The 25,772-nt window shown below is 45.1% G+C and overlaps 1 protein-coding gene across 1 annotated transcript; it reads right to left on the reverse strand.

Annotated features, from left to right (window-relative positions):
- Nucleotides 1–203: 203 nt before the first annotated feature.
- LOC137256237 (uncharacterized) lies at nucleotides 204–25,401 on the reverse strand. Its single transcript, XM_067793960.1, has 8 exons — nucleotides 25,162–25,401; nucleotides 24,782–24,869; nucleotides 9,121–9,320; nucleotides 8,084–8,211; nucleotides 5,891–6,072; nucleotides 5,139–5,249; nucleotides 1,668–3,312; nucleotides 204–1,149 (listed from the first exon to the last, which is right to left on the reverse strand). The coding sequence occupies exons 1-8, from the start codon at nucleotides 25,289–25,291 to the stop codon at nucleotides 898–900; spliced, it is 2,736 nt and encodes a 911-aa protein (XP_067650061.1). The 5' UTR covers nucleotides 25,292–25,401; the 3' UTR covers nucleotides 204–897.
- Nucleotides 25,402–25,772: the final 371 nt, after the last annotated feature.

The raw sequence follows: 25,772 nt of genomic DNA on the forward strand, positions 1-25,772 counted from the left end.
GATGTTGCTGGAATATTGCTAAAAGCGACATAAAACTAAACTCACTCATTCACAAGCGCCGCCATTAGGCTGAAATATGGGTGCGGCTTTAAGCAGTAAACAAACGTGCCAGATTCTTGCAGATTTGTTGTGAGTTGTAAAAGTCGATATTGTTCGTTGCACACTGTGTTCGCTGTGCACTAAACACACAAACAACAATATCATCAAATTATGGAATATCTCCCAGTTGGACATACACATTTGTTAAGAACTTAGTGATGCTGTCGTAAGCTGTCTGTCATACACACGAAGATATAAAAATGCTGTAAAAATATACCAAGTCATTCCACGGAAAATGCGTTCTGTGTACAAATGTATATCAATATTTCGTATGATAAATCATATCCTGATTTTGTACTCCCACCGTGCAAGCACTGTTCTTTGGGTTCCAGCGTTAGTTTAATCTGTGTCCTGTCTGTATACGTATGCTGATGCAAAACAAAGTGAGTCGTTGACAATGGGACACAGTGAAGTGAGGCCCCAAGATCACGACAAGGCGATAACTCTCTTTATTTCTTAAAAGCGTCTTGTAGATACGGTTCCATTTGCACTTCCGATCTTCGCTACATTTATCAAGAGAAAAGACAGTCATGGCGCTAAGCTCGATTAGTGCAAGTGGTCCATGGAAGACAAGCTGTCAGTGTGACGCATTTTGACTTCGATGATGCAAAGCATTGTGTGAAGTTGAAATCATGCGAGAGGTTGATTCGTGCCCTCCACGAGTTATGAAACAGCATTACTCGAGGTCGTATTTTGAACCGGACAGATTCATTCAGATTGCCTTGATATCGGTTGTGCTCCAAATCAGCTCTATTTTATAATATCAGTCCCACGAGACCCAATAAGTTATGTTAGGCATCAGCTCTCTTGGGTGAAGGTAATTGCTTGGTTGCTACTGCCGAGTGATTGTGCGTCAGTTTGATTTTTGGCACTCATTAGGTAGTTCATTATCATGCGGGTCTTTTTCACGTGGTCAAATTGGGGCAAGGATTCCACCATGTGGTATCTCACATGCTTGTGACCTTTGACCTGCACGCGTTTGTCAGCAAACTGACACAGCTGTTTCCGAATCCACACCTTCCCACCTGGTCGAGGCTGTAAATCTGTTTCCTGGAAGTAGGAATGCGTGAGTGAGTATGGTGTTACGCCACAACGGCAATATGCAATCAATATATCGACAGAGGACACCGGAAATAGGTTTCACACATTGTACCCATATGAGGAATCGTGTCGGGTCATCGACGTGACGAACTAACTCTTTAACCACTAAGCCACCCCAACCGCCTATTGAAAGCATGAAAATATTCAATGTAAGCGTGGTGAGTTAGTATTGTGTAGCGCATTAACGCATGTCCATAGTTAGAGAATTTGTTTGAAGAAATAACTTCATTTTGGAAGTACCGTCATAGCCCAAATAATTTTGCTTTATGTTTGAAGTGATTGTTTTAGTGAATGGCAGAAACTGACATGATGTTTCAAGAAACAAATGTCTTGCCATAACGAATATTAAACTGTCTGCTCGTAGCTACTTGCAGCTTAGAATTCAACTCATCCTTGTGGTTCATGCCATCTTTCCAAAATGAAAATGTATAACATTTTCACATATAAAACAATAGCAACATCTGTACCTGTAAATGTCCTGTGTATCGTCTCAGCTTGGGTAGTTTGAGGGTCATCTTGTTCTTGTTGCCGTATTTGAGATGAAAAGACCTGATCCTCGACTCCAGATAACTGAGGGAATTCTCGCTGGTGTCGTAATCTGCGTATGAAGGTTCCTTCTCTGCTAACTGCGTCACTAGACGATCTTGAATCCTCTCCTGGATGATCTTCTTAGCAGGCTCCCATTTGGATCTTACCGTACTTGTGCTGGATCTACGTGTGGACTGAGGGACATACGATATTGTTGGAAGATGGAATTCCTCTTCGGGGTTCTCTTTAGGGACTTCAGTGTTCAAGGGTTCTAAATCGTTAACGAGTTTGGGTTGTTCATGCGCAAGCTCCACAATCTCCTCCGGAGATTCAAGATTAGGTTTTCTGCTAACTGCGCTTTCTCTTCGTTCCCGAGAGAGAAGCTGCTCTGCTGTGTCTTCTCGGATAGGTGGTAAGATGCTCGTGCTGTCTGTCAGTTGGGGTCCTCGAGAAGACGCTGGTGGCACAGGCCCTTGGGTTATCTTAGCGCTAGGCTCATTCAACTGGTGCATTAAATTCTGATCCTTATCTTTCCCATCACTTGATACACTCAAAGGAGATAATCCTCTTCTTGGTGTGGACTTACCACTGTTTGGCTCTGATGGAGGTTTGGGAACAAATTTTGAGCTAAACCGCTTTTGTGAAGAGGACCCATCACTCATAACGGAGTCCTTGTCATCAGTGTCTGTGTTCAGGGATCCAGTTGATCCAAACCTTCCTTTCTTCTTTGAGAAGCTTGTAGTTCTGCTTCTGAAAGGCTCTGAGAAGCTTGTCCTTCTGCTACCAGTAGCCTCAGATGCAGCATCATTTCTGACTGATCCATTGGACCCGGAGTGTTTCTTTCTCCTGGGTTGTTGAAACATCAGCAAGTCGTCATCCAACATCTGCTGAAGGCTCTCCACAATCTCTCGCCGGCTTCTTGGCTGACGTCGGTTTGGGTTCCTTATCTTCGTTTTATGTTGAGTATTGAAACTAGACCCTCTTTTCCGAATATTTGCTCTGATTCTAGCTTTCTCCTGCATGAGATTCTTATAATAAACAGCCCCAGGCACCTGAGGATCTACCAGTGGAGATTTCCCTTCCAAAAAGTTATCGAGGATATATTGTCTTTCATGATCAATATCCGGAGCAACCTTGGACTCTTTCAACGGAGGTAGTCTCTTGGCTTCCGGAAAAGACCCTTCAGTCAATTTATAGTGCAAAAACTTCAGGAGCGGTATGTGCTGAGCATATTTCAAGTCCTTGCGAATCGCTAACTTAGATTCCACAAGCTTCTTCATCATTTGAATAGTATTTGGATTTTTTCTTCCTACGAGTCGGTCGAAGTTTTTCATGTCGAGAATGAACACTTCAGTTTCAGTCGAGCACACGACGGTCTGCATGTAGGTTCCCAATCCCAAACATATCTCGGTGTCTCCCAGCACCTCCCCGTTCTGCACCCCACAGAGACTCACAGACCTCTCATGAAGCTTCCGTTCTACTGCGGCGTACCCCTTTCTCCGTCGAAGGTCGACATTGTCCACTTTCATGGGGAGTGCGTTGGGATCACGGTACTTCCGTAGTATGGCGTTCTTCCTTGGTTCCCTGTGAAACAAGAGGGATTAAGTGAGGTATTGGTTGCAGAACCAAGTATTTCTTTTTAATCTTTACCTTAAGAATGTGAGTGAGTGAGTGAGTGACCGATGATCAGATAAAATGTGCTTAACATTTTGAAAATTCAACCCTACACTTTTAACGCTGAAAGCAAACACCAACACTATTCCATTTGCATGCGCTGGCGCCAGTGCTGTCGAATCACGTTACCTGCTAGAGATAACTTACTAGTATTTCTTTATCATCATTTGGGGCCAAGCCATGTATATACCACATAAATTAGACGAACGACACCGGCGGTCCAATATAATTTAACATGCATTAAGTTCACAAAAGCACTTCCATGATATCGTTCGGTGTCTTTAAGCAAAATGTTATCGCTTCTGTTATTGATTGTTCTGAAATTACGTCGAAAACGTTCTGAGAAATGTTTTGGAGAACACGCAAATCCGAACCACGGATTTAATGTTTAAGTAACTTAGTGTTTAACGAATGCCGGGCGTGAGGCCTACTACATCACGTATATTTCGCATTCAGCTGCCCCACATACATAATTGAAGTCCACTAGTCCATTAATGTTCGAACCAAATAGCAAATGGTCTTTGTTACCAGTAATAAGTGATATGAAATCAAATAAAATATGTAAGGAGTGATAATGAACGCTGTATTCGGGAAAATGTTAAATGTGCTCGTTTGTTTGAAATGTTAAAGACAAAAAGAAACAAATTTTACATTATGTTGAATTATATAAGATTTCGAGTAATGGAATCGTCCATTCGATGGATACATTGAGCATATGGATGGGATGGGTATTTAAGAATTAGAAAATTATTCACAGATACATCACAGCGGTTTGGTGCGTTTACACAAAATGATCCGGTTTTCCGTACGGCATGACGCCACGACTGACAAAAAATCACTCGCATCAACAAAGTTGTTCACATGGATGTCTGACTACTTCTCCTAAATACGAGAAAAAACCCGAAATATAAACATATACCAGTACGCAGAAAGTCACAACTGTTCTGATTAAGTACATCACATATGCATGTGCAAACGATCACCGGAACAACGAGCGTCACCTCGTAAAAAATCCGGCGTACCAATTTAAGTGAACATGCCACTTTGTGAAAAATCAGTCAACGATAGTGATGTGAAACGTCAGATTTGTTGTACATATATTTTAACTTCTTCGAAGTGAAGGTCGGATGAATAAGCGTAAACACAATATTTGAATTCCTACTGCTTACAGTTTCAATGTTGTGATATATAATTGCGTATCTTGTAGATATGTCTGCACGAACCAGACTGGGTGAGTGAGTGACGTACGTTTTACGTCGCTTTATGCAATATTCGAGCCATATCAGGACGGAGGACACCAGAAATGGGCTCCACACATAGTACATGTCTGTGGAATAGCAAATGCGAGATGGGCGAACGCTTTAACTCCACCACCCCTCACGAAATTAATGATTATTTATTATCTTATTATCCACATTTTGCCTTCCATATAATACGTAAAGCTTTACGTTTTTTATCCTTTCAAAGTCTTGGTGTAATGCAATGTCACGAGATCAGATGTGATGTGATGTCAGATGTCGTTGTGAGGGAAGGAAAGACGAGACGAGGAGAGATGATGTGGCGGTGTGCTGATCGACTATGTCCCCTTGATGAACAAGGCAGAATTACAAAAAAATACCAGAGAGTCTGCCAATTCATTTAGAAAGCTACACCAATTCGTAAGACACTGTCAATGCTACCGATGCAAATATTTTGATTATTTTATCTCCGCCAATCACATTCATACAGGCACGTACCTCAGCCAATCAAATTCAATGGAGTAGATATCAATGGCAGCTTCAAAGGGCCAGAGGTGAGGATACTGGTGTCGATGACGTGAGGGTTCCATGTAGAACTTGGCCTGGCCTCTGCAAAACAAGAACAAATACGCTCTACGGTATTGTCATCAGAACAAGGAAATAGCATGTAGGCTGTTTATGGACAGGCCTCTATAACACATGGACTAACACGTTCGCGAATTATTATCATGAATACAAGGTGGGTAGCATGTATGATTCTTGCGCACAGACCCATGACGCTAATTAACGGACCAACTCCTTCTGTAATATTATCACCAGTACAAGGAAAATAGCATTCAGGATACCCGTAGACATGCCTCTGTAACACAAAGACTTACACGTTCTGTGGTATCATCACCAGTACAAGGAAATAGCATTCAGGATACCTGTCGACAGTCTTCTGCAACACAAAGACTAACACGTTCTGTGATAATAGCCCCAGTACAAGGAAATAGCATTCAGGATACCTGTCGACAGGCCTCTGTAACACAAAGACTAACCCGTTCTGTGGTATTATAACCAGTAAAATAAAAATAGCACGCAGGCTGTTTGTGGCCTTTGTAACACACGGACTTACACATTCTGTGTGTAAATAAACATCAATAAACAAAATTTCACCGAAAAGGATACTTGGTTCATACAAACAGATTATGGCAACTGGACCAATGTGAAGCATCGACAAAGGGATACCAAACGTGAGACAGACTTACCTGAGTATGAAATGAAGACCAATGATTGGCTCCCCTTGTTTAACTAGTGTACTCTCGAAGCCATATATCTCCTTACGTAGGCTGAGAGTAAGGAGTCTTTTGAACCGTTGGGACATTTTCGAGAAGAAGGGATGTTTCTGAACAAAGTGTCGGCATTCGGCGTACGACCTCTCTTCATATTCCTGAAATTAGCACGATAGAATTAAGACGGCAGAATTAAAGTGTGAAAAATCACATTCATGAAGTACGCATCGTGTAAAAAAGCGCATGTAAAATCTCCAAATCATTATCATTTAGCCTCGACGCCAGGGAATTGGATTTACAGATTAGGAATATCAAACAAACACATATGCATCTGGACATTGCAAAAAACATTGTATTGTGTGTCACATCCGATACTGATCTGAAAAATAAAATAAATACTTTTCATATGGCACGGTCGCCGTTTACAGCTTTTCGTAATAAATTAAGGATAAACGAGTGAGTATGGTTTTACTCTGCTTTGGCCCATATTCCAGAAATATGACGGCTGAGAGCACCAGAAATTAACTTCACACAGTGCATCAAAGTTTGATTTGTTACATGAGAAAATGATGTCTGAATTTTACTCTTGAGGTCACGACTAAGATACACCAATATATACACAAATTCGCTGGATCCCTGTCTCCAGTATTGCTCAGAACCACCCTGTCTCCAATATTGCTCAGAACCCCCTTGTCTCCAATATTGCTCAGAACCACCCTTTCTCCAGTATTGCTCAGAACCACCTTGTCTCCAATATTGCTCAGAACCACCTTGTCTCCAACATTGCTCAGAACCACCCTTTCTCCAGTATTGCTCGGAACCACCCTGTCTCCAATATTGCTCAGAACCACCCTGTCTTCAATATTGCTCAGAACCACCTTGTCTCCAGTATTGCTCAGTACCACCCTGTCTCGAATATTGCTCAGTTCCACCCTTTCACCAATATTGCTCAGAACCACCCTGTTTTCTATATTGCTCAGAACCACCCTGTCTTCAGTATTACTCAGAACCACCATGTCTCCAATATTGCTCAGTACCACCCTGTCTCCAGTATTGCTCGGAACCACCCTGTCTCCAATATTGCTCAATACGACCCTGCCTCCAATATTGCTCAGTACCACCCTGTCTCCAATATTGCTCAGTACCACCCTGTCTCCAATATTGCTCAGGACCACATTCATTCCAGTATACTTTAGAACCACCTATTCTCTCACACTACTAAAATACTTTGTTGTGCCATTGTTATTTGTTAACTTGGATATGTCGTACTAAACTACATAAAGAACAAGAAATGTTCGCTCACGTCTGCGAAGTCACTGTCGTCGTCGGCATTTTCAGACATGGTCCGACTTCACCCCCAACACTTTCCTGACAGCTAAACGTCTAAATATGTTGCCACTGACAGATTTCGGATAATTGTGTTTACCTCGGGGTCAAGAGGTCAAGGTGGTAAAGATATATGAGAACAGAAAGATCAAATCTCAGTGTGACAATGTAGTGCATATGTAATAGACTTAACCTGGTTTCTGTTGATATCTGTTAAACAAATATTTGAAATACGGAAACAGATGGCGCGAACATGAGACTTTTAAATGGATGAATGGATAGTTGAGCGTGAGAGAGTGAGTGGGCGGGTCTGTAAGTGAGTGAGCTGGTTGTTGGACGGCTGGGTGAGTAGGTAGGTGAGTAAGTGGGTGGGTGGGTGGGTCGGTAGGTGAGTCAGTGGCTCCGTTGGAGTGGAATGGCTGGGTGATTGGGTGGGTCATCGAGTGAGTTGCCTGTTTCAGTGAGTTAGTGGGTGGACGGCTGGGTGGGTGTGTGATTGGGTGGGTCTTTCAGTGAGCTGCCTGTTTCAGTGTGTTGGTGGGTGGACTGTTGGGTGGGTGTGTGATTGGGTGCGTCGGTAAGTGAGTTGGTGGGTGGATGGCTGGGTGAGTGATTGGGTGGGACGTTGAGGGAGGTGGTGGATGGACTACTAGCTAGGTGAGTGAACTGTTGACTAGGTGGGAAAGTGAAAATGATGTTCAGATGGCTCTGTTAGCGAATTCTACTGCTGGACTATTGCTAAATGCGCCGGAAAATGACACTCTCTCATTTAAACGTTTTCGCACCTTAAGATAAATGTCAGCATATCCGGCATATATTACAGTACACAGTCAGGCCTAATACCTTCAGTGAGGAGTTGAAGAGTTCTCTGTCAACCACGAGGAAGTCACAATCGGTATCCGTGATGATACTGGCGTTACGGATGTTGTCCTCACTCATCAACGCCACCTCGCCAAAACTCTTTCCTGACTCTGAAACGAGTGAGTGAGTGAGGAAGGAAGGGAGGGAGAGTGAAATGCTATATCAAAGCATGGGTGTATGCGTTCGAGAGTTTCCACACTCAGCAATATTCCAGCTATATGGACATGCTCTATAAATAATTGAGGCTGGACCAGGCAATCCGGTGATCAACAGGATGAGCATCGATTTACACAACCGAGCCTGACCACCCAATCCCGTTAGTCGCCTCTTGATTGCTAACCAGTTCTAACCTGAACAGGTCCCGAAGAATAGGAAAAGAACAGATGTAACACGGGGCAGAGTAAATGATGTATCTAGTCACGGCACGTGGGGCCTCTTTGTCTGACCCCCCGATACCGTTAGTCGCCTCTGGGTTGCTGCGGATCAGTTCTAACCTGAACAGGTCCCGAAGAATAGGAAAAGAACAGATGTAACACGGGACAGGGTAAATGTTATATCTTGTCACGGAATGTGGGCCTCTTTGCTGACCACCCAATCCCGTTAGTCGCCTCTTACGACAAGCAAAGGTTGCTGAAGGTTAATTCTAACCCGAGCAAAGCGATCGCCCTGCATGACCACCCGAAACCGTTAGTTCTCCCTTACGACAATCATGGGTTATGCCTTAACACACCACCACCCACCAACACCACCACCCACCACCACACTGCCCCTTTGTACCCGACGGCAGGTATTGTCACTCATGCTATCAACCATTGGTTTCCTCAGCCCTGACTTTTATCCAGGCCCAGTATGAAGAGGTGCGGTTGTGGGTGGGTGTGCACGGGGGCGCACCCCATGTCCATCGAAACAAGGGTAAAATCGTAGTGTGACACTCCTCCCCCTTCCCCTCCCTTCCCCACCCCACCATCACCACCTACCACTACACCCCTTTCTCAAGGGGCCGTTTCTCAAGGGCTTACCAAAGTGTATGATGAATTTCCCATAAGAAGACCTGTCCCCTGCTCTTCGCCTTTTCATGGTTATCTCTGTGGGTGATGCCTCCTCCTCCACCCGTGCATGTTTCCTAGGGGAGGTGGGCACCGGCGTGAACCCCTCATCTTCCCCCGTCATGGACGGGTCGATGTACACCGATATCCTTCCGCGGAGAATGATGTACATGCTGAAAAAGTAGTTACCATATTTTTACCTGATTCCCACTAACTCAAACTAGTTCTTTGTGTCGAACAGCAGAATGACACGAAAAGCAGCGCACTTTGGTTTGCGTGGTTGTGTACGTGCGTGCGTCTGTCTGGTGTTTATTTGCTTGTGTGAATGAAATGCGTGAAGACGCCTGAAAAAAATATTTCTCCCAGTAAGTCAATTGATACAAAGAATTAGGAAGTTAAATGTTGCAATATCCATCAGCCACAACACGTTAAGAGCAATCCGTAGGACTGAGAACGAGGAATAATTAAGCAACTCTGAAATCTGACGCTTTATGATTAACACAAAAAAATTGTTTAAGATCCTGTTTGGTGCAGAGAGTAGTATATACAATGACAGTTCTGGCTCACTTTCAAGAAATGTCTCTACAAAGCCTTATTTAGTAAATAAGGCTTTGGTTGGGACCTTAGATCTTGCTACTATTACCCCTACTACAAAAAGGTTGGGTGTCTATTACCGTGTATTGGTTGGAGGTAACACTGTGCCGTACGGTACGATCAATAATTCTTCTCTTACAAACCCCCTACCCGGCCCACCCCTCAAGTAGTACAAGTTAGGTTCGTCGGCTTTCATATCCACTTTATCTATGTTGTAAGTTTTGACTGACCATATAGGATCGGTGGCCCGCTTACGGCTATCACCCTCGTGTTCCCCCTACTACTTAACGTCTGTGCCTATGTTATGTTTATATCGATGAAACAGTTTAACGTGAACCGCCTACGATCTCTTTGGTGTTCATAATAAAGGCTTGCTGGGCTTTTTGTATCCCCTGTTCTATGTACTTTTTTTTCTCGTCCTCGCTGATAGCAGACTTACGAGACTTGGATCGAATATCTTGTTTCATTCCGTTATATTTTTTGAGTTCAGAGAGGATTGAACGAAACTCCTCTTCTGAGATCTTACTGTCAGAGAGTGCCGTGGAAATACGCTCACTCACTGTGTTCAGCTTTGCTTCGGCCAGAACCCTGATCTCGTCGTGTTTCAATGCCTTACGATTAAGTCTGCGTGATACTAACTTAAGCGCCAATCCTGCCAACCCTGCCACCCCTGCCGTTATTTCAATACCTAGCACTATAGGTGCGGCCACGATGGTAGCCAACAACCCAACACCTGCCGCCCCTAGTCCCATGCTGGTTGCCATAAGGGTAGTGTCAGCCCCGTCCACGATATTGAAAGCTCTATTATACTTTTTACATAGAGCTTTCCGTGTGTCACGGTCTTGTTCTAGTTGACGTTTCACATCACATAACTGCCTCAAGCGGAACCCATCTACGGTTTCCAGCGTCTTCGCTACTTCCTCTACAACTGGGTACAGACCCATCCTATAATATATATTTTGAAAGATATTTTAATTGGGTTTCAGTTAAAAATCTATCAATGAATTTGAAGTCTACAAGTTCTAGACTATTAGTCAGGGTAATAGGTGAGAGGCTAATAGAATTTCCTGTTGTAATAAAAACCCCAAGGAGGTTTATTAAGTGGTTTATAGGACCCGTGGTATCCTGTTGTATAACAATACGACAATATTCGCCTTTGTGTATGCTAAACCAGTGTATATACACCTCGGGTAAAATTTGGTGTACTATTGGGGGGTCTCCATTGTCTGAATACTCAAAGAAGACTTCTATGATGAGTGTGAAAGGGGGGAATATTATTTCAGGATTACTAAATGTTAATTTATTTTCGAATGAAGACGTTAACCCATTTTTGTAAGTTCTTATTAATCCCCTCTCCGGAATGAAATCCCCGGGCCAGATACCGTTGTTCCTAATCTTAGAGATACGCCCCAATTCGGTTAATGTGATATAAGGTGAGGTGAGTGTTAAGTTGATCAGCCATTTGGGCTCTTTAAAATCTGATAACGACACCCGTCTGTACACGTTGTCTTTGAATTGCAGGATGTATAATTCATCTTCCTCACCAGGCTGATCGAATCCCTCCGTATCTCCTAGGTCGTTAAGCGTAGTGTTGGGACGATGACTGGTCATTATTATACTATTACGATATAATTTCCAACTGGTTTTTTGATAATAATTCAGGGGTTAACTTCATACCCATGAAGTGTATGTTGTCAGGCAGGAAGATCTTGGTTAGTGATATCTTGTTTTCCACGATCACGTTGACCCCCTCCATACTGGTGTCGGCTCCAACACCCACCCGCACGTAAACGTTGCAAACTTGATACTGGTGTCGTTTCACCCACCCGAGTTTGATCCCCTTCACGATCTCGACATCATTCACCGATGGTTCCCCTAGGTAGACTTTGATGATCAGTGTTGAGTTTGCCGGTAGACTCTCTAGTATCTTGACCACGCCTTCGAATTCAGACACCAACTGCAATGTCACGTTTTGTATGGCCGGTTTACTCGATAGCATGTGGGCTGCCATAGTGTTGACTGGGCTGACGACTACGCTACGTCTCTGAGTTGGGACATAAGCCACGAGCAGGGTTCCATTGTTCACGACTTTGTTTAGGTGGTTGTCTTTGTTATCCGTAAACACGTAAGGGGAGACGAGTCTAATATTGAGAAACCAGTCGTCGTTATCGGGTAACAACACCCACTTGTCATCTTCGGTGAAGACGAGCATATATGGCTTGTTTCGGGCGACGGTAGTGCTCTCAACATCGTCTAAGTCGAACAGTTTACCACCGAACGATGGGTATATTATCCAATTATTATCACCGGTGTTGACAAGGGCGTACTTAGTGTTGACTGTTGCTCTTGTGGTATCTATCATATCACTTAGGGTTCCACCGGAGGGGATTTCAACGCGTTTGTAAATGTTGTTTTTCAGTTGCAAGGCGTACGATTTACCATCTACTCCGGGAGCGTCGAAACCGCGCGTGTCTCCAAGGTCGGAGATCCCGATATTGACGCATTTTTTCACTCCGGGCCCTTGTGCGCTGGTCATTTTACATGAAGCGTTAAGCTGAGGTATCCTATATTTACAGGATTATGATTTATATCTAACACCGATATTGTCAGCTCAGGTATGTTGCCCTGGGTTAATCTCTTATACTGCCGTGGTGAAAATGACTCGGTTCTACCGTCGTTGTATTTCTCAGCTTTCACCGGCACTGCTCTCAGTATAGTGGAAGGGTGACCTCCTTGAATGTTATACGTTGTGCTCACCTGATCGAGATGAATGTACAGCTCTCGGTACGGTACTAGGTCGGGTAACTTCGTGCCTGTGACGGTTGTTGTTGGTTTTATCTCGTCAGGAGACATACCGAGTATCCTCGCTAATGGTCGGCCGAGCCTCAAGGGGTTTCTTCCGTTGTTGATTAACACCACTGTACCGTTTGAGTCGTTCATCTTGAGTTCGGCTCCCAGGGGTTTGAAGACCTCGTCGTTTAGAGAGCACACGCTGTAGTAGCCGTCAGTTATCTGACTGCGAGTTCCACTGACGAACAGCTTATTGTTGCTGACGTTGATGTTAGTCCATTGCGGTAGGTAGGTGATATCGCAGAGTGTGACTTCGAGTTGGCCTGACGTGTTATCGATCGCGTGCGTCAGCTGAACGGCCTCACCGCTCATTATTCCTGGAAGTGTTATGTACATATTACATATATATTTATTATATAATAGTTTTAAAATGTATTCCCCTGGTGTGTTTTACCCTAAACTGGACGTAGATTTCTCCCCCATGAAGATCGTGGTTGCTCCTGGGTTGTATTTCAATGCCCAGCTTTTAGATGTGTTCGATAAGTATAAGCTTTCGGTGACTAACATCAAGGCAGTCCACGCGTGGTTCAACAACCCTATGCAGTTCTGGCAGAATCAATTAAACTTTGCCGTGTGGTGCGCTACAACGGGGTGTGGTGTGACATTGACCGACACTCGGCGTGGACCGCTGAGTCAGTCTGTGTTCAAGTTCCACGTGTACTACCAGGTCAGACGTATCCTTAAAGAGATCAGCGCCCCCCTCCCACAGGACAAAGCGTGGGACGCAACAAACAACCCGTACGATAGACGGGTCTACGAACGTATTTGCAATGAATTCGAAATAAACCCGAAGACGGATTGGCGTTTGCCGGGGCCGAACCACGGGTTGGGTATTCCTTACAGCGATGGGCTCTCAGTAAAAGCATTTAAGAAAGATTTACTAACAAACTTTATGAAACGAAAAATGTTTAGTCCTGAGAATTTTTTCCGTGAATTAGATGAAATTGTTCCTAAACCTACCAAATATGGGCCAAAACCAGTGAAAGATGCAAGTGATGATTTACTGAAACGAGGTATACTTAGGCAGGACTTTACTTTGTCGAGTAATGAATGGAGGGATGATCGTATGGACTTTAAAGGTGGTGTTGCTTTCACAATCCAGAAAGTGGAGCAGTCAACCGCAGACGGGTGGAAAATGTTCATGCTGGACACGTCGAAAGGATTCACTCGTGCCGGGGTAGTCAGGTTGAACGACTCGATTCGAACGTACGTGTGGGCGCTGTTGGGTGCTCAGTCGATGACGCGTTCCAACATCATCGGTAAGGGAACTGCTTTCGACGCTCAGAAACAGTTCGTTGCCAACGTTGAGGATGCTATCAATTCTCCAGTTGATATCCCGCGGGCCATCGACCGTTACCAAAACGTGTTAGAATACGCCAGGTCGAAAGTCAATTACGTGTTCGGCGTGGGGCTGTACATGGCTCCGAGTGATATGCAACTGAGAGTAAAAAAAGTGGTGGGTTATAACAACAAAATAGTTATAGCCACGGCGGATCAAAAGTTGGGTATCAACCCCGATATTAACACCCCCTATATCCCACACATCCCACCACGTGAAACGGGTATAGTGGCGCCGCCCCCGGGGCCAAAAGTTCATGTGGAGGTACCCCCCACACACTCTCATATTCAGGCTCAGCAGCATATTGATAATAAAACAGCCCTAGTGGTTGGTGGGGTAACTTTGGGACTTATTTGGTTAAAGATTTCTTAGCCGCTACGTACACCAGACCCGCCACGGCGACGATGGCTGCCCACAGGTTTTGACTGAGCCACATGGCAGTTTTAGACAGAGCGCCCAACAACCACGAGACGATGCTACCCAGGATGCCGGGAAGGGCTTCGGAGGCTTTACCAGCCAGTTTAGCTAGGCCTTCCCCGAGTTTTTTTATCCAGTCTTTAACACCCCCACCGCCACTTGGAGTTCCCCCGCCGCCGGCAGGCCCCACAGGGGTTCCTCCCACCAGTGACACCACCAGGGTTGATATGATGAAACCCAATGCAGTCAGAATGCTGGCGATGGTGATCCCTTGCTCCCGGAACAATATCCGAATCCTGTTGGCTAAAGTTGTATCCTCGTTCAGTATTCTATCGATTGTTTCCCGAATGCGACTGATCTGGGATCGAAGCTGTTCATGATTCGAGGAAGCGGATTCCAATCGTGTACGTCTCTCGTCTTCTAAATCACGTAGTCGTTCATTGATACGACGCTTCATATCATCGTTTTCAGTTTCGTTGAGTTTGGTTTTTTCCTTAGCGATGTGCTCGTCGATTTCGTTCAGTTTCCCCATGTTGTTCACGAGTTCTCCACGCACGCGTTTCACGGCTTCGTCTAAGCCGCGCAGTTCCCTTACCGGAAAGTCAAACCCCGGTAACGGTTTGTCCCAGTAGGTGCTCAACAGTTTTTCTATGCTGTCCGAGGCTTCTGTAGCACGCTGTGGTGTCATTTCATCTCTAGTGGTGAGGTGGGATCTGGTAGCTTGCAGATCTTCTTTAACGGCCTTAGGTATTGCACCACCGTAATCATGCATGTTTAGATTTTTACGGATAAATTCGACACCATGGCGGCTGGCTAGAGTTGACAAGGCCAGTGGTTTTTTATTGCTCTTGTTAAAGAGGTCAACCCCTGGGTCAGACTTAAGGCGTAGAACACCCTTTGTATCAATAAAAAAATTCTTATGGTATCGACCCTGTGGTTCAACGTAGTTTTTATCTCTTCTTAAACTTTCGTAATAATCATTTACCGTTGTTTCCAAAAGTTCTTGGTTCAATGGTGAACTAGTAAATGAGGTCTCCTGCTCATCATCGAATGCCTGGGCACTATCGCCCGGCATCTCCGTCATATCTATGTCTTCATCCATTAGTATTAAAAATATATTTCTTTTATATAACAGTGTACGGCAGAAAATTAGATCCTTTCAGAAGATTGAGGGAGCCATTAGGCGCCAGAGCCGTGCGTCAGTCGGTGACCATCACCAACAATCCCAGCAAGATAGACCAGAATCAAACTCTGCTGGTTAGATTTCCAAACCTTGGTGAGAATGACCTCATTGTACCAGGCACTGTTCGACTGGCGTTCAATATCACGTTGACCTCCAACAACGACAAACGCGAGCTAGTGCGGAACGTGGGTCGAGCTATCATCAAGAAAACGACCGTCAAGATCAGCGGTAACGAGGTGCTGAGCATCGACGACAGCGACGTGTTTCACTGCTACAGGGATCTCTGGAAAAGCGAGGGAGAACGAGTCAATGATGTGTACCAGGGTATCAGCAAATCAACCCGGGCGCGTATAGGGTATGTCTTCATGCAAGACCAGCAAGACAAGCTATCGGACGGTGAAAAGGCCATCGCTCGAGCATACGGGAATCGATTCTGCGTGCCGCTCGACTTCGAGTTGCTCACGGGACACGCGCCGTTTTACCAGGCCGCGCTGGGTGATAGGCTCGAATACGAGCTCACGTTTAACGACTATAGCAAAGTAGTGCGTACGCCGAACGGTGATGAGGCCAGTTATGCCATAGACAACATCTCTCTGGAGTTCGACATGGTCACTAGCCCGGAGCTGGCCAGGCAGGTTAGAAGCCAGTACTCTGGGAAGATGGTTATCCTGTACGATCGCGTACTGAGGCATAGATCAGTCGTGCGAGATAAGAGCGACACTGTGTGGAATATCAACCTGAACGTGCCGGCGCGATCGATGAAAGGTATCCTGGTCGTCCCCGTGGAGTATTACGATCCATTCCGGAGGGACAGCGAGAAGTTTTTCAACCCCGAGATTGAAAAGGTGGAAGTTACCATCGAGGGCGTGCCCAACCAGCTGTTCAGTCATGGTATGAGGCCACACCAGCAGTGGGATGAGATAAAAAAGCTACCAGTGGGGGATTATATAACAAAGGACCTGGACCTCGGCTCCGTGCAGATCGGTGAATACCTGACCACCAAGTACGCCCTATGGTTGGACATGCGATCCACGGATGATGATAAACTGCACGGTAGCGGGCGCCGTATAGATAACGGTAGCGAAGGGATAACCATCCAGATTACTAAGAAGGCTCAACCCGCTGGTAAGTTGAAATTATATCTGTACGTTATTATGGACGCGCAACTTAATATAGACAATGGGAGATTCGTGCAAGCCATCTACTAGTGGGGGAGACCCCCACACCCCCCGGGGGTACCCCCAACAGCCCACTGACCCACACTGCGCTATAGTGTGCGGGCAGACTGGCTGTGGGAAGACCGTTTTCGTGTTGGATATGTTGGAGGGTTACTACAAGGATGTGTTCGATAACATCGTTATCATGTGCCCTACTCTGAGCATGAATAAAACGTACGCGCGACCTTGGGTGATGACGGACCCGGACGTACACAAAATCGACCCTGGAACACGCCTGCAGGACTGGTTGAAAGCTCTTCACGAGAAATTTAAAGGGGAACCGACGCTGTTCATACTGGACGACTGCAGCGCTAATCGCGAGATAACAAAAAAGAGAGACATGCTATCGTACCTGGCCTTCTCCGGCCGGCATGCAAAACACAGCGTCTGGGTGCTAACGCAGAAGTTCAACTCGGTGTTGAAAGACCTCAGGGAGCAGACGCGATGGGTGGCCTTATTTCACTGCAAGGACAGGGATTCGTTTGAGGAGTGTTTGAGAGAGAACGATGTGATGAGTAAATTAGAACGGGAACGGGTGAAGAAACAGCTCGCTGAAACTAAACACGCTAAGCTCGTGCTAAAGACCGACCAACCAGTAGCATATATAGTATGCTAAGCAAAGCTAAGCAAAGCTAAGCAAAGCTAAGCTAAAGCTAAGCAAAGCTAAGCAAAGCTAAGTATATAGCTATGATATTTGAAGTATTTGTCGTGTGCAACTTAACCTTCATTTCTCTGTGTTTTGTCTGTATCGGGTATTATATAGTTAAAACTAAATCTTACTTGTTATATTATAAGATGGAGTGTGAGGAATTGCTCGAACAGTTGGGGGGTACCCCCACTGTGGGGGATTCCCCCAAGCGAGAGAAACTGGTGGCGTTGGCTGTTGGCGGCAAAGCCAAACATTACTTTGGAGACTACACTCCGGATAAAATTCACAAAATGTCAGCCGAAGAAATCGATAAGCTGTACGCTAGATACGAGTCCCGGCTCGGAGCAGAAATGACAAAGACAATAGGATCGGCTATGACCCAGATATACACCGGTATTGTATCATACTTCTTTCCCATTCCACCAGAGCGCCAACTTTACCTGTGGGAAGACCTCGAGAAAGACCCTTTTATCGAACACGCCGTGAGCTCTATCAGCTGCGGGCTGTACCACAAATATGGTATGTTGTTGGCTCTAGTGACGGCGGCGATTATCACGGCAAAACATTGTCAATTTGAGAGAAAGAATAATAATAATAGTATAGATGGATGCTGCACAGGAACCAGTGGAGGTACCCCCAACAGTGGAGGAGACCCCTTCACAGGAACCAGTGAGGGAAGTGACCCCTTCAGTGGAGGTACCCCCAACAGTAACCAGACAGAAGAATCCTAAGAGAGTAGCTGCCGGTAAAAAACGGTGGTGTAACCAACATAAAGTGACCAACCCAACCAGACTGTTGTTGGCTGTAGGCGTAACTGCTGCCGTGGTTATAACATGGTTATACGTGGGGGTACCCTCCCACAGTGAGCCACCACCCAACAGTGAGCCCCCCACCCCCACTATTGACCCGCATATCATGTTATAATTTTAATATTTTATATCATATACATAATGTCTGAGGGGAAAACGTTCGTCAACGACGCATACCACGCCACAGTGGTCGCCAGTCTAGCCGTAGGGTACGCTCGGTTGACTAAAATGGTGCTTAAACAACCAACTATCAAGCTAGATTTCAACCTGCAGGATATGGGTATGCTCATAATGAACCTTGGTATGGCGATGGCCACAAAAGACATCCTAGTAAAACAAGGGATCATACCTGATAATATAATGAAATAAATATAGGGATGGCCACGATAGCTATGATGGTCGGTGGGGCGTTAGTGAATGCCCTGGCATTTTCCGGGAGTAATTTCCTCTTCTCGAAACTACGAGATGGCCACGCAATACAAGAAGAAAGGAAGCGACACGATCTCGCTACTGAGAAATTACAAAGGGCACAGGCCGAGTACGCTAAAAAACGCCTCCAGAGGATCGATTTTATTAACGAACAACTCAAGCGTGAAAACCATGCCGTTCAAACATTTTACGATGTCGATGAAGCAATGAAAGAATACTATCTACTAACTGGTAAACAATTGGAACCGCTCAATAAACCCACACTCGCTCAGTACTACACACCATCCAAGGGACAAATGAATCGTGAACTGGGCTTCATAGTGTTGGGTATAGCAGCTACTGCGTTGGTTGCGAAGCAATTAAATTAAAATACCTATATAAGTAAACATGAGACCCGCTCCATACCGATGCGAATACATACTTATGGGGAAGACCGAGGCCTGTGGTAGGAAATGCAGGAATCAGGGGTTCTGTTGTTTCCATATGGGAAGTCCTAACTACACGTGTTCTGTGTGTGGTATCGGGGTTAAAGGACACTACTGTCTATGTAAAGCTCACGGAGCGAACGTAGTCAGACATCAACTCATCTACGAGAATAAAAAAGGCTACATAAAAGAACGTAGGCGACTGCTCAAGATAGACTCCAGTGCGTGAAAGGGTTACCTCCCCTTACTGTGAACCAATTAGACATTGGTTCTCTTAGGTGTAAACACGATGTCTACTGTACGCGAGCTGAAGAGGGTCGCAAAACAGAGAGGTGTGATCGGGTATTCTCGAATGCGGAAGTCAGCATTGTTGAGATTACTAGGTTTAGAAGCCCCTCCTACGGTAACACAATTAAAAGCTCAAGCAAAACAGCTTGGATACACGGGTTATTCAAACCTGGGGAGAGCCGGGTTAACCGCATTGTTATCACATGCCCCCGTAGCAAAACCTCCCACTGTAAAACAACTGAAAACCGAGGCACACGATTTGGGTTTAGGCGGGTATTCCCGTATGAGAAAACCACAGCTTGTAGAATTATTACGACAGAATAGAGCTATTGACCTACAGTTCGTGCGCACTAAGCGCGCTGTAGGCAACTATTTGAGAGGTTGGCGCATGCACGTTGATAGAAACATAGACATTACAGATATCAAGCCTCTGGTAGCTGATAAGGTCAACCAGGAACTAAATAACCTAGGTATTATCAAGTTTCAGATCACAGTGAAAATGTCACTCGATAAGCAGGTTGGGAGTACCACTGAATATGTTCAGCCTTACTTCCGAGGTCAACAAGAGGTCGTCACACATACAGAGACCATTGATACATCAATCGATACCAGTTTTCAGCAGATACGAGAATACCTAGAACGCTACACACACTTGGGGTCCGGGTGGGCTGTAGATAAAATCGATAATGTCTATCTAGACATAGCTAACTACGTGCCGTTCAGAGGCGGGTCATACCTAGCCTTGCCTCCCTACTATAGGAACAAACATGCCATAGTAAACGTTAAGAATAGAGGAAGCGATTGCCTGAGGTTAGCTATCAGGTCAGCCTTATTTCCAGCTGGCGCTAATTCAGATAGGCTTTCTAGCTATCCCCAAGATGATGGGCTCAATTGGGATGGTATAGATGAACCCACCCCCATATCCCAGATCACTAAAATAGAAAAACAGAATAATCTGGCTATAAATGTCTTTGGGCACGAAGGTAACACAACAATAGTACACAGGGTCAGCCCGGTGAAGGATCGCCAAGTTATCAATATATTCATGATCCAACGAGGTGAAAAGTATCACTACACGTGGATAAAAACATCTCAGCCGGTTGTTGCACGACCAGTCGAAACACGATGGGGAAAAACACTTTTGTGTACGATGCCTACACGGTTTCAGTCGAGCTGATTTATTAGAATCCCACCGGGATGATTGTCAAGGTGTGGGGCAGACGGCCATACGAGTCGACATGCCTGAGGAATGTGATAATATCCTAAAATTCAGTAACCACAAGAACCAAATGTCTGTGCCTTATATCATATACGCCGACTTCGAAGCTTTGGTTGTGGGTGGGGATTCCCCCAGTGGTAGCTTCACCCACAAGACACAAGAGCATAAAGCCTGTTCGTTTGGATACATTGTCGTCCGTTGTGACGGGGAAACGAAAGCTCCGGTAGTGTATAGGGGCCCTGACGCGGCTGAAAGGTTTCTAAAGTATTTGCAGGAGGAAGAAAAAATTATTAGGAATGCATTGTATAAAATCGCTCCCATGCGTCTGACCCGAGTCGACAGGCTAGCCCACGCTAGTAGCACTAACTGTCACGCGTGTGACTCACCACTTAACGGTGATTCGGTGAGAGATCACTGCCACATAACTGGTAAGTATAGAGGCGCCGCTCACAACGCGTGCAACCTCAAGCTTAAAATCAACCCGTTGTCTTTCACAACTTGAGAGGGTACGACTCACACTTGATCATGCAGGCCATCGCGAAAATCGATGGTAATATAACGTGCATCCCCAACAACATGGAGAGATACATCTCCTTCAGCTTAAACGGACTTAGGTTCATTGACTCGTTTCAGTTCCTCCTGTCGTCACTCGACAGTCTGGTCAAGGCCAACAATACCTTCCCTATCACCGATCGATACACAGACGCCGAGACTAGACCCCTGCTTATGAGGAAGGGTGTGTACCCCTATGAGTACATGGATAGTTGGGTCAAGTTCACCGAGACCAGACTACCCCCTATTGACTGTTTTTATAGCAAGCTGAATGAGGCGTCCGTCTCACGAGATGATTACTCGCACGCGACTAACGTATGGAATAAACTGGGTTGTAAGAACCTGGGTGATTATCACGACCTGTACTTGAGGACAGATGTACTGCTGTTAGCCGACGTGTTTGAAACGTTTAGGCGGACGTGTTTAAAGCAGTATAAACTCGACCCCGCATGGTATTACACCAGCCCAGGTCTGTCGTGGGACGCCTTGCTTAAAAAGACCGGAGTTAATTTGGAATTGCTCACAGATTACGACATGCACCTATTCATTGAGAAAGGCTTGCGAGGTGGGATTTCTATGGCATCCAAACGATACGCGAAAGCAAATAATCAATACGTGAAAGGTTACGATCCTAACAAGCCAACCAATCACATTCTCTACCTCGACGCAAACAACCTGTACGGCTGGGCCATGAGCCAGTATCTACCTACAGGGGGATTCGAATGGGTACCCCACGTTGATGTTATGGGGTTGCACCAGATTCGAACAAAGGGTATATCCTCGAGGTTGACTTAGAGTATACCAAGGAATTACACACATCACACAACAGCTACCCCCTGGCCCCCGAACGTATGAGGGTTAACCCAGACTGGATGTCTGAGTACCAACATAACTTGTCAGGTGGGCGTGTGACAGACGTTGAAAAACTCGTTCCTAACTTAATGAAAAAGACCAAGTACATCGTTCACTATCGCAACCTACAGCTGTACCTGTCGTTGGGCATGAGGCTGACCAAAATACACAGGGTGCTCATGTTCAACCAGAGCCCATGGATGGAGCCCTACATCAGAATGAACACAGACCTACGAAAAAAAGCCACCAGTGATTTTGAGAAAAATCTCTACAAGCTCATGAACAACTCGGTGTTTGGTAAGACTATGGAGAACCTGAGGAAACGCGTGACCGTGAAGCTGGTTCGGTCGAGTGAGGAAGACAAGCTCAGGAGATTGATAGCCAGTCCGGCATTCAACCGTAGTAAGATATTCACAGACAACCTGGTTGCCCTACACATGAAGAAAAGCCACATAAAATTCAACCGGCCTGTTTACGTGGGGATGAGCATCCTCGATTTATCCAAACACCTGATGTACGTCTTTTACTACAACGAGCTCAAGAATGAATGAACACACTTAGAAGTGATGGACATAAGATATACGGACTGACTATAAACAAGACGTCCCTGTCGCCTATGGACACGAAACGTTGGATAGCTATTGATGGGATAAACACATACGCGTATGGACATGAAAACATTTGAGGCTATTTACTACAGCCCGCGTGGGTACTGGAAAGGAGCTAGCGCAGTAGATAAGCTAGCTAAAATAGCGCGAGTACCCCCGGAGGAAGCCAAAGCGTGGCTTGAAAAACAAGCCCTGTGGCAGATCTATTTGCCGGCACCACGCTACGTGCCTAGAAGGAGGTTCGGTATTAATATACCTAATAGCGTTCACCAGGCAGACCTACTGTTCCTACCCCACGACAAGAGGTACAAGTATGCCTTAACCGTAGTGGACGTAGCCAGTCGTTACAAGGAAGCCGAACCCTTGACCACGAAAGATTCGGCCCAGGTAGCCAGAGGATTCGAACGCATATACAAACGCAGCCCGCTGACGTGGCCAACAGAGCTGCAAGTTGACCCCGGACGGGAGTTCATGGGTGCCGTGTCACAACTGCTAGCCAAACACGATACAAAGGTCAGGCGTGGCACGGCCGGAGCCCATCGCAGCCAAGCCATAGTTGAGAGATTTAATAGGACTTTGGCTGAGCGCTTGTTCGGATATCAGTATGCTAGGGAGATGGTCACCCCTGGAAAACGATCGACTGAATGGGTCACGAGGTTACCCAAGGTGGTGTCGGCAATCAACCATGAAGTCACCCGTCTCACCGGTAAGAAACCGGCAGACGCTATCAAACTAAAATCAATAGTTGCAGAGTCGGCCGCTCCATTGCGTGGGAAGGAGAAACAGATACCAGATAGGGCCCTAGTGAGGTATCTATACCAGCCGGGGGAACACGAGGGTGATAGCCGTAAGCGGGCCACCGATCCTATATGGTCAGTCAAAACTTACAACATAGATAAAGTGGATATGAAAGCCGACGAACCTAACTTGTACTACTTGAGGGGTGGGCCGGGTAGGGGGTTTGTAAGAGAAGAATTATTGATCGTACCGTACGGCACAGTGTTACCTCCAACCAATACACGGTAATAGACACCCAACCTTTTTGTAGTAGGGGTAATAGTAGCAAGATCTAAGGTCCCAACCAAAGCCTTATTTACTAAATAAGGCTTTGTAGAGACATTTCTTGAAAGTGAGCCAGAACTGTCATTGTATATACTACTCAGAGTCTTCCGAACCATGCATCTCATTTATGTTCTGTTCACTTATCTCCATTTCGAGTTATTTAATCATTCTCATTTGAATCCAAACGGAATGTGTATAATCAAAATGTGAGCTTTCACACTAACGGAGATAAAATATATTGGGTTATGTTGAAACTAAGCTGCTACTGAAAAGACAAAATATACGGGACAAAAGTAGTTAGGGATAACTGTAAATTTTGAAATTATGAATAATGATGTATTTATTCATTGACATACTGATAAACACCAGTCATAAAAATAACAATATCCCTAACTTATTTTGTACGATATAGTAGGATAGTACGATGTACCGTTTAGATGACATCCACTGATCAAGGGGTGAAATATCAGCGTGAATATGTGCGCTATATAACTTTACTATCCTATCCTGAAACACACTTTTTACCAGCGGCCTCTAAACACAAATTTTACCAATGGCCTTAAGGACACAATTTACCGGGGCCCCTGCACTAACATTTTACCAACAACCTCTAAACTCACATTTTACTGGAACCTCTAAAGACACATTTTACCAGAGGCCTCTAAGCACACACTTTGCCAGGGGACTCTGACCTAACATTTTGTCGAGGGACCTCAAAACACAGAGTTTACCATGGAACTCTAAACACAAATTTTACCAGTGACCGTAAGGACACATTTTACCGGGGCCTCTGCACTAACATTTTACCAGTAACCTCTAAACTCGCATTTTACTGGAACCTCTAAAGACATATTTTACCAAGAGCCTCTAAATACACATTTTACCAGAGGCCTCTAAGCACGCGTTTTGCCAAGGGACTCTGACCTAACATTTTGTCGAGGGACCTCAAAACACAGATTTTACAAGGGGACTCTATACTAACATTTTACCAGGGACCTCTAAACACACACTTTACCAGTGACTCTAAACTCACATTTTACCAGGGGCTTGAACGTCATGGTCATGGTCAAGGGCACGTGAGCGCCGACCGTTGGAGTTTAGCGTCAGTGAAACAAAGTTGTCTACTCAGTGAGTGTCTTACCAGTCGCCCAACTCGCCTTGCTTGATGATGAGCTCATTAGAGGGCGACTTCCGGTAATGGCAGTTTCGTATCAGGTTTTTGAGAACCGCTGGAAGAAAATTAAACAGTCACTGATTTTTCACATATGTCATAAGTTCTCGTGTTTGTTCAGGTGGCCATTGACGTGCTTTGCGTGTGTTTGTGACAGGTAATATCACGAAGGCTTGACATTACCATAAATTCGTAAGTGAGAAAATGCCTTTCACACACAAATGTTTAACATAGCTGCATGTTTAACGGCTGTAATCTTTCAGTGAGCCTCTCCTTCTAAAATTTCTAAAATAGTACTGGATAATTTATTGACGGTTTTGTTGGAGGTGATTGCAATTTTCAGGACATACCTCTGGTTAGATGGTATACGGTATTCGATCGTTTACGTAACCATGGCAATATCTCATTGACATCCTGATCTGTTCTTTGGTCCGGTGGCTTTGAGATGACCTCTATCACGTGATCTACGAAGTGTGCCATGGCGTCACATGAGCTCCTTTACCCCTCGTGGTACTTATGGATATGACGTCAGTGTGTGACGTCATCCACTCTCCTCCGTACTCTGCACTCCATTGTCACTAGCGTTGTGTCTGTATAAGAAAAGGTATTTCATGATGACATGGATCGAGATATAATCTGGATGAAATGGGGATCGAGTGGTCACAATGGGTCTTCGATGTGCACTATAGGTGTGTATCCAAAAGGCTTTTTGATCTGCACCAAATGTGTGTGTCACAAAAACGTGAAAAGTACGTTTTTTGACACTCGTACCTTGAATCTGGAGTTGTGCGAGCAATTTACATTAGAATGCATTTGTTTCTGTAAGTAGGCTATCGGCCAATTAGACAAACACTTAGCTCAATACACATAATTGTGATAGTAACAAACAAACCAATTAAAATTCCAAAGAGCGCCAGTGAGTTTGGAGATTCGGGGAAATCTAGACTTGCTTCATTTAGGG

This window comes from Haliotis asinina, chromosome 11 (genome assembly GCF_037392515.1).
Source record: "Haliotis asinina isolate JCU_RB_2024 chromosome 11, JCU_Hal_asi_v2, whole genome shotgun sequence".
Taxonomy (NCBI): Eukaryota; Metazoa; Mollusca; class Gastropoda; order Lepetellida; family Haliotidae; genus Haliotis; species Haliotis asinina.